General features: G+C 51.8%; 1 protein-coding gene across 1 annotated transcript in view; it reads left to right on the top strand.

Annotated features, from left to right (window-relative positions):
- The window catches only part of MYOM3 (myomesin 3), a 45230-nt gene that overhangs the window by 19150 nt on the left and 12328 nt on the right, over nucleotides 1-13752 (top strand). The window contains exons 15-24 of the mRNA XM_087820210.1: nucleotides 29-212; nucleotides 3052-3226; nucleotides 5758-5879; nucleotides 6241-6428; nucleotides 6675-6801; nucleotides 7813-7991; nucleotides 9785-9899; nucleotides 10822-10978; nucleotides 11725-11834; nucleotides 13249-13293. Coding sequence (XP_087676336.1) covers nucleotides 29-212; nucleotides 3052-3226; nucleotides 5758-5879; nucleotides 6241-6428; nucleotides 6675-6801; nucleotides 7813-7991; nucleotides 9785-9899; nucleotides 10822-10978; nucleotides 11725-11834; nucleotides 13249-13293 — 1402 coding nt within the window. The remainder of the gene's footprint in view (nucleotides 1-28; nucleotides 213-3051; nucleotides 3227-5757; nucleotides 5880-6240; nucleotides 6429-6674; nucleotides 6802-7812; nucleotides 7992-9784; nucleotides 9900-10821; nucleotides 10979-11724; nucleotides 11835-13248; nucleotides 13294-13752) is intronic.

Genomic DNA, 13752 nt, shown 5'->3' with positions numbered 1-13752 from the left:
CAACTCAAGCTTCTCTCCTTTGTCACAGTCGGTCATAGGTAGTGGTACCTGGGAGGCCATCAGCACGGAAGCTCCTGTGAAGTCCCCAAGATTTGCACTTTTAGACCTGGAGAAAGGGAAGTCGTATGTCTTCAGAGTGCGGGCGATGAACCAGTATGGCATGAGCGACCCCTCGGAGCCCAGCGAACCCATTACCTTGAGGGGAAAGCCAGGTACCTGTGTGTGCAAAGGATGGGGGCAGGGCAGGCCCGGCCGGTGGGCTGTCAGCATTCAGGGCTGTCAGATCCCAGGTCACAGGGACAGAGCCGTGCTCACTTCCCTGTTCATGACCCCTTCTCCCTACCATGAAGCTGAAAAGCAGCATGATCTCAGGCCTATAAAGTGTTAGGACATCAGAAATCACATTTCTCTAGACAGGAGGCTCATGGAAGTACAGACATTTTTTTTCCATAACAGTTCACAGCTGGGTCCAGCATAGCTGCTGATTGTGACCAAGTGGTCCCTTAGTTCTAAAGGTCTCCAACCGGCACCCACTGCTGCCTCCCAAGCAGGCTTCCTGCGCCCTCCCTGGTGGGGGCTAAGCTGTCTCACCCGAGCCCTGGCTCACCTGGTAGGACACCTCTCTTCTTCAGCACAGCATGGGCCTGGGCAAGTCATCTCAGAGCCGCAAACCTTGGTGTCCTCACCTGCCAAATGCATATGTATATTCATAACAAGTATCAGTGGGTTGGTAGGCATATGGGGTTTTTCTTTAATTCTGGTCCAGAGAACATCTAGGCTTGATTTGGGCTGGCCAGTGAGTGGCTGTTGATTGGATGTGGGCTGTCTCTGGACCACAAGCCAGCCTTAGGGCAAGATTCTAGCACAGTTCAAAAAAAGGAAGGGAGAGAAAACGGTGGGAGAGGAAGGAAGGCAGGGAGAGGGGAGGAAAAAGAAAAGATATTTACTTGTATTCTAAAAGTAAAATTATGTTAAAATGGGAAAGTACCAAAAAGGGCAAAAGAGTGGGCCAGCTGGTGCGGCTCAGTGGTTGAGCATAGACCCATGATCCAGGAGATCGCGGTTCGATTCCTGGTCAGGGCACATGCACAGGGTGCAGCTCAATCCCCACTGGGGGGTGTAGGAGGCAGCTGATCAATGATTCTCTCATCATTGATGTTTCTGTCTCTCTCTCTCCCTCTCCCTTTCTCTCTCTCCCTCTCCCTTCCTCTCTCTGAAATCAGTAAAGACATATTTTTTTAAAAATCAAAAGAGTGAGAGAGGAAGGAGGAAAGAAGGGAGGGAGAGATAAACTGAGAAGTTGAGAGAGGAAAGAATGCCCCCGATCATGATTCCACTACTCAGGGGTAACCACTGTGAGCATCCAGGTTCCTGGGTTTCCGGCCTTTTGACCACATACATATCAATGCATCTTTTGCAAATACGATCAAACCATAAGTGGAGCTTTGCATTCTACTTTTAAAAATTAACATTACATCACAAATATTTCTTTAGGTCATGAAATCCTTTTTGACAACATGATTTTAATGTCTGAGGACTACTTCCTACCATGGAACCCTCAGCTCAAGTTCTTGCCCTTGGGTAGAATCAGGTCTCAGGCACATAGAGTCTCTGACTCTCTCCTTCCAGCCTGAACTTTCCTGTGCCCAGGACTTCAAGTCTTTCTCTCAGTGCATCCCCTGTGCCGAGTGTAGAGCCTGGCTCAGAGGAGGCACTCAATAAACACTGGATTTATGCTGGATGGATGCTGAGTTCAGCCTTTTCCTGTTGGCTTTGAGGCACCATCAGAACACGAGGAAAAGTGTCTGGGGGAAATGGAAGATGAGTTCTAGAACTTGGGAGAGGACAGGGCTGGAGTTAAAGCCTGGGAGTCACCTGCAGAAAGGTGAGGGTTGAAGACATGGGAGTAGATGGGCCCTTAAGATGAGAGGAGAAAAATATAGCAAGTCGAGGAGCAGAAGTTGCAGGAGTCTCACATTTGGGGACAAAAAATATGGGGAGCCACCAAAAGATATATAAGGAGTTTAAAAAATAGAAAGAGAAGGAAGCTCCTGTACCTGCCATACATTCATTCATCCATTCATCTATTCATTCATCTACCCATCTATTCATCTATTCACCATCCATCCATCCATCCATCCATCCATCCATCCACCCACCCATCCATCCATCCATCCATCCACCCATCCATCCATCCATCCATCCATCCACCCATCTATTCATCCATCCATCCATCCATCCATCCATCCATCCATCCATTCATCTATCCATCCATCCATCCATCCATCCATCCATCCATCCATCCATCCATCCATCCATCCGTCCGTCCGTCCACCCATCTATTCATCCATCCATTCATTCATCTATCCATCCATCCATCCATCCATCCATCCATCCATCCATCCATCCATCCATCCATTCATCCATCCATCCATCCATCCATCCATCCATCCATCCATCCATCCATCCACCCATCTATTCATCCATCCACCCATCCATCCCTCCATCCATCCATTTATTCATCCATCCATTCATCTGTTCATCCACCTTTCCACCCATCCACCCTTCCATTCATTTGTCTATTCATTTATCTACCCATTCACTCATTCATTCATCAATCCATCCATCTGCCCATTTAACAAATCATGGCAGTCCCTACCTCAAGGAGCTTAGTCTCAGGAAGCCATGAAAGTCAGCAGAGACATTTCAAGGAAAGAAAATCAAGTTTTCTAGAGACTGAATATAAACACTTTTCTAGAGATTGCAGATTTGGTAACTTCTAAGTGAGAGGGATTGTAAGGATTAATGAATGGAACTTTAGTGAGGAAGTGGAGATGTTTGGAGGTAAGAGGGGAGAGGACCTTTGAAAAACAAGAGTCTGGGGCACACCTCTGAGACAAGAAAAGAGCTGCCCAAAGCCCCAGGGCACATCTGGAATACACAGTTCTACCCTTGACTGCTGTGGAGGCTCCTCCCTACCTCTCCCCACACCCCACCCTTCCCCATCCTGTAACTCAGCATCCTTACTCAGCCCACGTTTCTGTTTTTTAGCTACTCTCCCTCCTCCAGCTAAAGTTCAAGCTTTCCGAGACACACAGACCTCCATCTCCCTGACCTGGGATCCCGTGAAAGAAGGCCCAGAGCTCCTGGGTTACTACATCTACTCCCGGCAGGCAGGATCATCTGAGTGGCAAACAGTTAACAACAAACCCATCCAGGGCAGCAAGTAAGTTTGCCCCACCTCTTCCTGCACCAGGGCATCCTCCAAGGAGGGGCCATAATAATCACGAAGCCCACCATTTCACAATATGGTACTGGGCACTGGGCACTGGGCACTATTCTAAGCTCTGCTCATATATTAGGTCATTTAGTTCTAACTGCAATCCTGTGATTTTAGGACTAATATTTTTATTACCATTGTACAGGTGAAGAAACTGAGGCACAGAATGGTTGAGTAACTTGCCAAAACTCCCATAGCTAGTAAGTGAAGGAACTGGGACTTGACCCAGGTGTTTTCTCTCTCAGCAGACACTTGCTGAAGGCATCCTGTTGGCAGATAGAGGTGACTAATTAGGTCTCAACCTTTTAGGAACTTAGAGATACAGGGAGGCAGAGGGGACAGAGCAGCCAGTGGCTTCAGGACCAGGGAGGCCCAGGTTCAGACTCTGTACCCACCCCTCACATGCCTGGTGCCCTTGCACAGAGACTTTCCCTCACTGAGCCTCAGCTCAGACTTCAGTCCTCTGGCCTTTCCAACTCCCACTCCCCTCCAAGGCCCCCTCCTCGCTCAGAGGCGCTGGTCCTTTCAGGCGCGGTGAGCCGAGAGGCTTCTGGGCTCATGCCTTCTCTCAGTTTTGAGGCTCTATGAGGTAAGGGGCTCAGGCGGTGACACCCCTCCCTTCCCTTTCCATTGGAGGACTGGACAGACCCTGAGCACCCTGGCTGGGCTCCCCTTGCCCTGGGCCACAAGCCCTGAGATCATCTTATCCAGAAAAAAGACATGAACTTGTGTCCCTCTGGTCTTCAGTACCTGACAGTCAGTTGTGGGGGGGGTGTCGCTCATAATTTATTTCTGCTAAAGTTTCCAAACTGAAGAAAAAGTGGGTGTTTGGCAAATTAGCTCAGAGTCCAAATTATTCCTAGAATAGTATCTCTCCCCCCACTTGCATTGAGTGTGCTTCCCTGAGGAGGGGCAGGGGTTGGAGAGTCACATGAAGGATGTGACATGCCTGGGGAATGCGTCACACATGGGGGAGTGGCATGCTCCTCTGATATGTCCAGAGAGCTCATCACACATGTGCATGTTGCTGGTAACATGTGTCATGGCTTGAAAGAGGCTAAACACTGCCGCCCGCCTGGGGCAAAGCACAAAAGTAGCTCAGCTGGTCTGTGGTGGTCAGTTTGGTGCCATGTTGCTGGGCCCCACAGAACTGGGCTCATAGGAGATGCTCAGAGTGTGTCTGGATGGATGGATGGATGGATGGATGGATGGATGGATGGATGGATGGATGGATGGATGGATGGACGGATGGATATAATGGCACTGAGCTGGGACTCAGGAGACCTGGGCTTCGGTCCAGCTGTGTTCCCAATTGGCTGTGTGCTCTTGGCAGGCCTCTTTCTTTGGGGGGCACTTTTCTGACCTGTAAAGTGAAGAAACTGGACAGCTGGATCCATAAGGCCCCCTCCAACTTTCAACTTCATCTTCACCTTCAAAACAGGGACAAGTTACCGTACCTTCCCCAGGGGGAGTTAGGACAAGCGTCGTGAGTTTACACAGATTCCGTGGAAACTGAGTGCCAGGCAGGTGTGCACTGTGGTCAGTGTCCTCAGGCGCTGTCAGCAGGGGCTGGCCCGTGAGCCCCCAGCCTCGCCCGTTCAGGTGCTGCCTGCGGGTCCCTCTCGTAAAGGCCTGTTGCCCGTTAGATGCGCGTGTCCCTGAGCAGGGAACTTGATGCTGTGTCGCCCATCAACACTTGATTGAAATCCTTGGGGGTCCTCAAGGTCAAACTCCACATAGAACAAGATTTGCCACAGGAAAATGTCAATAAATGGAAAGGAGAAAGTTCCACAATTTGGGCTTTATCAAGAAGGGGCAGCCCAAGAAGGACATTTCTCTTTAAACCAGAGTGGACCTGTTTGTCTCTAGATGACAGTTCTCTTGGGGGGGGGGGAGGGGGTGTCTTTAAAGGGACACTGTGTTTTAGAATCAGAGCATTTGTGCAGATAATAAGAGCCACTTGTGTTTCAAGGACAAGGCCAAAGCCCCGGAGATGTACTAGGAGAGCACAGTTCAGGGGTTGGCTACCTGGGCCTCCAACTGGTATGTTTCCCGGCATATTTGCATTTTAATGGTGGGCTCTAGGAGAGTCCCATTTGTTTTCTCTAGTTTTATTGAGAAATGATTGACATGCATCATTGTATAATGTGTACAACATGATGGCTTGAATTACATATAGTGTGAAATGATTACCATAAGAGGTTTAGTTAAGATCCATTATCTCATATAGATACAGTAATAAGACAAGAATAACTGAAAGTTTGTACCTTTTGATCACCTTTAAAATCTTAAGGAATTCTCCCTCCAAGTGTGTACATCACTTTGGGTCAAGGGCAGTATCTCTAGGCAAGAGCTGGCCCAGAACCCTCAAATCCTACCACGCTGGTTACCGCTTACCCCACAAGGTTGTTCTAGAAAGTTTGGGGATGCCTGTGAGTTTGATGGCCATCTCTGAATGCTGCACATTTCTCCCCCAGGTTTACGGTTCCCGGCCTAAAGACTGGGAAGGAGTATGAATTTTGTGTCAGATCGGTCAGCGAGGCTGGGGTAGGTGAGAGCTCGGAGGCCACCGAACCCATCAGGGTCAAGCAGGCTCTAGGTAAGTCCAAGGGGAGGTGCAGCCTGCAAGAGTCTGGGGCAGCTCTGGGCTAGGCAGAGACCAGGGACTTAGAGACCACATCTTGGAGGGTGCAATCCCAGAGGCCAATGGGGATAAGTACCCTGAAGGGAGCTGGAGCGTCCCCTCCCTGACCAGTGTTTCCTTTGGGAAGGAAGCAACAGCAGCCTGAGTCCATGCAGTGAAGCCCTCGCAGGTGCCCTCCCAGGGACAAAGTCAAGGTTGCCAACAGGCACCTCTGGCTAAGTTAGTGCCCCTGGAACAGGGTGGGTGCCTACTGGGAAGGCCTGATGGCTCCCTCAGTCCCCACTGCCCCTGGCCTCACCTCCTTGCCTCCCCACAGCTACACCATCTGCCCCATATGACTTCACCCTCCTGAACTGTGGGAAAAATGACATGGTCATTGGGTGGAAACCCCCCAAGCGCCGTGGAGGTGGCAAGATCCTGGGCTACTTCTTGGACCAGCACGACTCAGAGGAGCTGGACTGGCACCCAGTCAACCAGCAGCCTGTCCCTACCCAGGTCTGCCAGGTAAGGCTGGAATGTGGCCACCCAGCTGGTGTCCTGACTCGTGCTGGTGAGTCACTGTTGGAGGTTCTGAGGCTGAGAGGGGCCTCGGGTCTCCTGGCCTCGGGAATCCAAGTGCAGACCCACTTGGCCAATCTTGTCTAAGGCCCCCAGGGACTTCCTGCTCTGAACCTCTCCCCACCCCAACTGCAGTACCTCTGCTCCCCCCTCCCCAGCCTCGGTTTTCAGTCTGTGTTTCTGTTCTTCAAGGTCAGCAAACTTCGTGAAGGCCACTTCTATGAGTTCCGTGCCCGGGCGACAAACTGGGCAGGTGTCGGTGAGCTGTCGGCGCCCAGCAGCCTGTTTGAGTGCAAAGAGTGGACGATGCCCCAGCCAGGTGAGGGGCCTGGAAGTGCTGGACCCCTGCGCCCCCTCCCTCCCCAAATCCAACCAATTCGATGACCGCTGCCGAGCTCCGTATGTTCATGTTTGCTCTGTTGGTTCCTGACATCAGCCCCCTGGCCCCTTCCACCAACAGACCCTGTAATCTCTGACACAGGCAGTCTTAACCCTGCCTTAGAGGACCCTTGACCTTGACCATCTACTGGCCCTGCACCCCAGCACACACTATCTTCTAGCTCAACTCATCATCTGACCCCTGATTCTGGCCACAGACTAATCTCAAACCCCAAAGGCACACTGCTAGGGTGACCAGCTTGCCCTAGTTTGCCCAGTTTGGTTTTACCGCTGAAAGTCCTGGACAAACAAGGAGGGCTGGTCACCCACAGTCCTGTTCGCTTCTCACAGATGAACCCCACCCCTCCATCATTCTCTGCAGCTTGGTTCTGTTTTCTACACAAACCTTTACCTGAATGGAAGGTAATCAGTGTGTGTGATGCTTTAGCCAACAACAATTATAAACAGCTAATATTCACTGGGCATTCACTATGAACTTAAACATTCTATACATTGTTATTAATGCTCACAACAGCACTATATTATAAGAACTAATAGTATCCCCATTTTACTGATGAGAAAACAGGAACACTGAGACTCAGTAACTTGCTAGAGTCTCCATAGCCTGAAAGGGCTGAGCTGGGACATGAGCCCTGGTGATCTGACTCTGGACGTCACACCCTTAGCCCCTCCACTAAAAACTGAAATGGCAAAGACATTGGAAGGATCCTGCTGTCTGGCATGGGGATGGGAGGATCTAACCCTATTTCAGGCCCAGACCAAGCTTTGTCATGAAGCCAAGGCCAGCCAGGTCCCCAGTGTGGCCAGAACAGGTGCTTCCAGGCTTGGCGTGACTGACAGATTGACAAGCTTGCTGACCGACTGCCCAGCTCGTTACTGGCTGTCTGGCTGGTTGCCTGGCTGCCCAACTCCCCTACCCCCTCTCCCACAGGTCCCCCGTATGACGTTCGGGCGTTCGAGGTGCGGGCCACCTCCCTGATGCTGAAGTGGGAGCCCCCACTGTACATAGGGGCCGGGCCGGTCACAGGCTACTACATCAGTTTCCAAGAGGAAGGCTCTGAGCAGTGGAAGCCAGTCACCTCAGACCCCATCTCTGGCACCCATCTGAGGGTGAGTCCCTGTTCCTTCATCCTCTGACCCACCCTGAGCCTTCCTGCTGCTGGACATGGCAGGACTACAGAACATCAGAGCTGGAAGGACCCTCAGGGATTACTGCCCTCGCTTAATGGCAGCAGTGGACCAGAGAGGGGGAGTGGCTTACCCAAGGTCACACAGCGAATTGGTAGTAGGTTTGGCTGGCTGGTAGACTTAACCTGCTCCACTCTGAGCAGACTCCTCCCCAAAGACACACTTACAGTTGGTAAGGCATATCAGCATTGGGATATGCTCATCCCTGGAACCAGGAATTCTGCTTCAAGAGTTGAATTGCAAAGAAATAATTAAGCAAGTGCGCAAAGATCTGAGGATGCTGCTGCTCATTGTTGCATAGTTTAAAAAGGCAAAAGTTGGAAACCACTTAAATGTCCATCAAGGGGTTTGCTTAAATAAGTCATAATGTATCCTTAAAGTGGAACCCTGTGCCCGGGAGCTAAAGACTAGGTGATTTAAGGAGTGGCAATAGGATCAAGATCAAGGCCAACATACATGTGGGTATGGACATGAAACTATATCCATCCTGTGTGGCTAAGAGAAAAAGCATAATACAGAGTAGGACATATATATGTTAGATAACACATGACACATGCGTATCATAGTACACATGTGACATATTAACAAACATATATGCAGATATATGTTTCTTAACATAGGTTGGCCCAGGCCAGGGCGGGACGGGCCTTGGTGACTTGGCACCGTCTCTGTGTGTGGATGGTTGGCTGGCATTCACTCACTCGGTCGCTCACTGAATACTTCCTGCCGCCTACTTAGTGCCAGGTCTGGAACCAGGAACCAGGTCCTGCATGTAGCCATCCTTGGGCGACAGGCCTTTATAATACCGTGTATTGTACAACGGAGGGGCGACTGAAGGATTCTGGAAGCTCCAAGGAGGAAGGTCAGAGACCTTCCTGGGTCCTTGCATCTGCCCCAGCTGGGAGGTCAAGAGTGAGCTGGGGGAAGGGGCGGGGGGCTCTGCAGAGGGCTCAGCAGAGGCAAAGACAGGGGGCATAAAACGATGTGACAAGTGTGGGGGCCCTGAGGGGTTCATGGAGTAAACGGGGCACAGGGAGGAGGAAGTGGACAGCCACGAAGGTCGCTAGGAGGAGCGTAGGTACTAAACCCTGAAATCTGAACTCGATTGACCCTGAGGGCCGCTGAAAGATTTAAGCGTAGTCAGACTGGCATCTTAGAAAGGTTGGCAGAGGGAAAGGCAGGCCGGGAAGAGGGTTTGGGGCAAAGATGCAGTTTGGGGAGCTGCAGTTTGAGGGTTTGGGGAGCTGTCGGACTCACCCAGGTGGGGCGATTAGAGCTTCAGCGGAGGCCCTGGCCGCAACGTGAGCAGGAGCAGCTGCACTCAAGAGACGTTAGGAAAATAAAATGGGATCTTGGTGGTGGCATGTGTAGGCCTCCAGAAAAAGATGTCGAAGGTGGTCCCCAGGGGCAATAAATGGAGGAGAGCTGGGGCGCGGGAAGGGGGAGGGTTTCTCAGGGTGATCAGTGAAGCTCCGAGCCGAGCCCACGGAGTTCCAGGTGCCACAGGCCGGAGATAATGCCAGTGGGGAGACCTCCTGACAACTGGGAGTCGGGGGAGCAATGTGCTCTTGGCCCGTCCCCACCAGGGCCGCCTGTGCCTTCCTGGGGTTCCACAAATGCGCGGTTCCCAGCACCCCGAGGCCAGGGCTTGGGGAAGGGCGGTCTTTGCTGCCCTCAGAGCTCACTCTCGCCTCCCTCCCCACTCCCACCCCCAGATTTCTGACTTGCAGCCGGGGAAGAGTTACTTGTTCCAGGTGCAGGCTGTGAATTCGGCTGGTCCTGGGCAGCCGTCCGTGCCCACCGACCCCATACTCCTGGAGGACAAGCCAGGTAGGGGCAGGTGGAGGGGCTCGGAGGGGGTGGGGAGGGGCATGTGGGCTTGCAGGAGGCCTGGACCTGCTGTCCCCCACCCCCACCCCGCCACTCCAAGCTCCCTCCAGCGTTTCTTTCCTTCCCGCCTGTCCCCCCCCATTCCCTCTCCGTTTATTTCTATGGGATCCCAGGATACGACACAGGTCCCCCCCCCATTTGAAAGGGCCTTCCGTTCTTCCAAACTCCGCATTCATAAACCCCTCCAGCTCTTCATGGACATTTAAAACAATACCCAACTCCAAGTCCCAAGTATCATTTCAGATACCACCCGAGGCTTTGCCCGCTCTGCAGTCACAAACCCTGAGGTCCCCCCCTACCACACACGCCAGACGCTGTGCTAGGTCCTTCCCTCCCAACAAGCCACTGAGGGAGCTTCATCAAGGAGCCACTCGGGGGCGGGTATTATTGTGGCTCAGAGAGGCTGCATGATCAGGTCACAGAGCTAGGGCATGACGGAGCCACTCAGCTCCCCTATATATAAAGCATATCTCTTCCCAGCCTTTTAATCATTCATTCAACAAATATTGGGCGGCGCCCACATTGCACTGGGGACTCAGCAGTGACGAGAATGCAAACAAGTAACCAGTTATGTGAAGGAGACAGCGATAAATGCCATAAGGGAAAGGAAACAGGGAGATATGCTGGGCTGAGGGTTACTTTAACCCGGGTGGGCGGTCAGGGAGGGCTTCTCTGAGGAGGTGGCATTTGAGCTGAGAAGGAGCCAGATCATGCAAGGCCTCAGAGACCACAGCAAGGAGTCTGGGGTTGTTATTTTATTCAAGTGCAGCAGGCAGACGTTGGAGGGTTTAAGCAGGGGAGGGGCATCACCTGGTTTATTATTTCTGAACATCCGGTGCCCTCTGTTCAATCCTGCCCTCAGATGCCCCGGAGATCAAGGTTGGCGTGGATGAAGAAGGCTTTATTTACTTGGCTTTCGAAGCTCCCGAGGCCCCCGACTCCTCAGAGTTTCAGTGGTCCAAGGACTACAAGGGCCCACTGGACCCCCAGAGGGTCAAGATCGAGGAGGGAGATAACAAGTGAGTGAGGGGAGGGGTGGCACAGCTAGTCCATGGGTCCTACACGCTGTCAGATGAGTCACATGGGTGCAGAATCTCATGGGTGAGACCACTGGGCAGGACCCACAGATGATGAATGAAGGGGCCTTAGAGGGGCTGCCTGTGTCTCACTAAGGATGCTGGCTGCCACCTTAGGGTGAAATGAAGGAACAGGGAATTTAAGGAGCTGAAATGATAGCATTCATTTGGGGTCTTTTTCTGTAAGCAAATGCCTGTGCTTCCAAGGAGACATGTAAGACTTGCTTTCTAGCCTGGGAGTAAGTGACTTGTTCTTGGAACATCTCTGGGCTCAGCATCATCTCATTTGTAAAAAGAGGAGTTGGGAACAGATGATTACAAAGGTCCCTGTCAAATGCCCCCAGGTCTCACTCTCCACCCCCAGCAGCTCATGGCCTGGACCCTGTCCAGCAGGAGATAAAGCCGATGACTTGAGCTCTTGGGGGGAGAGACGGAGAGAGACAGGGCAGGGCAGCCAGTAAGACCCTGAGCCAGACAGCCTGCTAATGGGGCCACTGAAGGCACTGGGCCAGAGCTGCCCTGGGCAAGGGACCCCTGAGAAGGTGTGAGAGGCAGCCACTCCTGCTTCCCAGCTTGGCCAGGGTCTGGAGCTGGGCTGCAGGGCTCCAAAGCTGACGGAGACTCTCCAGCTCCCAGGCCTCTAGTGCATAAGGCCCCGCTCAGAGCATCTGCTCTCCTCTCTCTGCCAGGTCCAAGGTCATCCTGAAAGATCCTGGCCTCAAGGATTTGGGGACCTACTCAGTGGTGGTCACTGATGCTGATGAAGACATCTCAGCGAGCCACACGCTGACGGAAGAAGGTAATGTCCCTGCTCCACTGCCACCTGCCCAGAGACAGGCCCAGATCGAGAGTCCCCCAGAGGTGGGCAAAAAGCAACAAAAATTAGAAAAGCAGCGACTTCCAGAGAAGTGGGTCCTCACCCACCCATTCAGTCAGCCAGTCAATTAATAACTATCTAGTGAGCACCTTCCATATGCCAGATACTGTCCTAGGATTACATTGTGAATTCAATGGACAAAAATCCCTGCCTGAGACATTCTTGTCTCTCCTTTTCCTACTTCTGATAAAAGCAAAGGTACCAGAATTATTTCACTTCCTTCTGTAGCCTAAAAATAACGACCTCAAAACCCCAAAAAGGATTTGGTCAGAGGAATGAGGATGGCAATAGGGAGCAGTGGGGATTATGACAAACCATAGAGTAGATGCCATGTCTAAAGGGTTATCCATGTTTGATGATTTAAACAGAACTGAAATCAGTGCTAATGACTGACAGACTCACTCTCTGCTGTCTCCATAGCAGCCAAGGGACAGCCCATTGTCTTCTCTGCCGACTTCCCAGGAGGTCCTTTGATTTTGTTAAGAAGTAGAAGCCAGACAGGCCCAATTGCAATTCCACAATTTTCTGGCTGTTTGACCTGGAGCAAGTCCTGTCACCTCTCTGGGCCTCAACTAAAACAACGTTATGCAGATACATTTAGATGATTCTATGCAAACTAAAGCCATCAACGAAAGGGGTGGGGTTTTTGTTTTGTTTTGTTTTGTTTTGTTTTGAATGGATTCTTGCTATGCATCTAGAATCATCATGCTAAAGACTCTGGGGCTTACACGGAAAAAGAGTGTGGGCTCTGCCCCTGCCAATTCATCCACACAACACACATTTATTGGGCACGTACTGTGTGCCAGACACTCATGTAGATCCAGAGCTCAGCCTAAAAGGAGAGACAAACAAACCTAACATAAAGTAGCAGTTAGCAAATGAGGCAGCACTCTGCAGAACTGCCCTAGAGACTTCTAGACTGAAGTCTCAGTGTTGGGGCCAGGCCTCAGAGACTGGGACAGTATATTACAGGGTGTTAAAATAGGGTTCAGAACCCAGTGGGCCTGGAGTGGGCAGAGGTGGACAATAATGCTCACCCCACAGCATTATGTGAGGACTAGTGAGATAATGCAGCGCCTGGCACATAGTAGGTGCTTCTCTGGGCAGGTGGCACTTGATCTCAAGGTGACCTGCAGCAGCCCTCTGCATCTTCCTCGTGCCCCAGGGCTAAGGCCCACAGTGTTCATCATCAACTCCTGTGTTGCAAGTGACCCCAAATTGAGGGGGTGTCTCTGGGAACTTTCACCCAGCATGGACCCTAAGGTGGCTCCCATGGACCCCACTGGCTCCAGTATTTCATTTTCTTTGGTTTCTTCCTTGCTCCTCCCTGTCCCAGAGCTAGACAAGCTGAAGAAGTTGAGCCACGAGATCAGAAACCCAGGTAAGCAATCCTCAGGCACCTCCTGGGCTGTTTGGAGCAGAGCTGAGTCAGCAAGAGCCAAAAACTAGCTGGGAGGGGAGAGGAGGGGAGCAGAGGGTGAGGGCATCTTAGGGCTGGAGGGCCAGAGACCTGGGGTTTCAGTGGTCTGTGAGATGGAAAAAGGAAGCCAGCAGGGTGGAAAGGGGGTGAAGGGAGGGCAGACTGGATGTTTCTACTTAGTTGGATTTTGGATCATTGAAACTTCTGCTTCCCTCCACTGGCCAGCAGTGCGCAGGGGTCATAACTTGGGTGCACACTGGAATCACCCCAGGAGCTTTTCAAAACCCGATGCCCAGGCCGCACCCCAGACAAGTCAGAACCTCGGGGCCTGAGCCTAGACATTGGTGGTTTTGAAAGGCCTCAGGGATACAGTGTCCAGCCTCTGAGGCGTGGGAAGAGGAAACATCTCCTTGAAATGAA

This window comes from Miniopterus natalensis, chromosome 9 (genome assembly GCF_054644295.1).
Source record: "Miniopterus natalensis isolate mMinNat1 chromosome 9, mMinNat1.hap1, whole genome shotgun sequence".
NCBI classification, from domain to species: domain Eukaryota; kingdom Metazoa; phylum Chordata; class Mammalia; order Chiroptera; family Miniopteridae; genus Miniopterus; species Miniopterus natalensis.
Note: the sequence above shows the minus strand (reverse complement) of the source record. Positions and strands in the feature narration are given on the sequence as shown.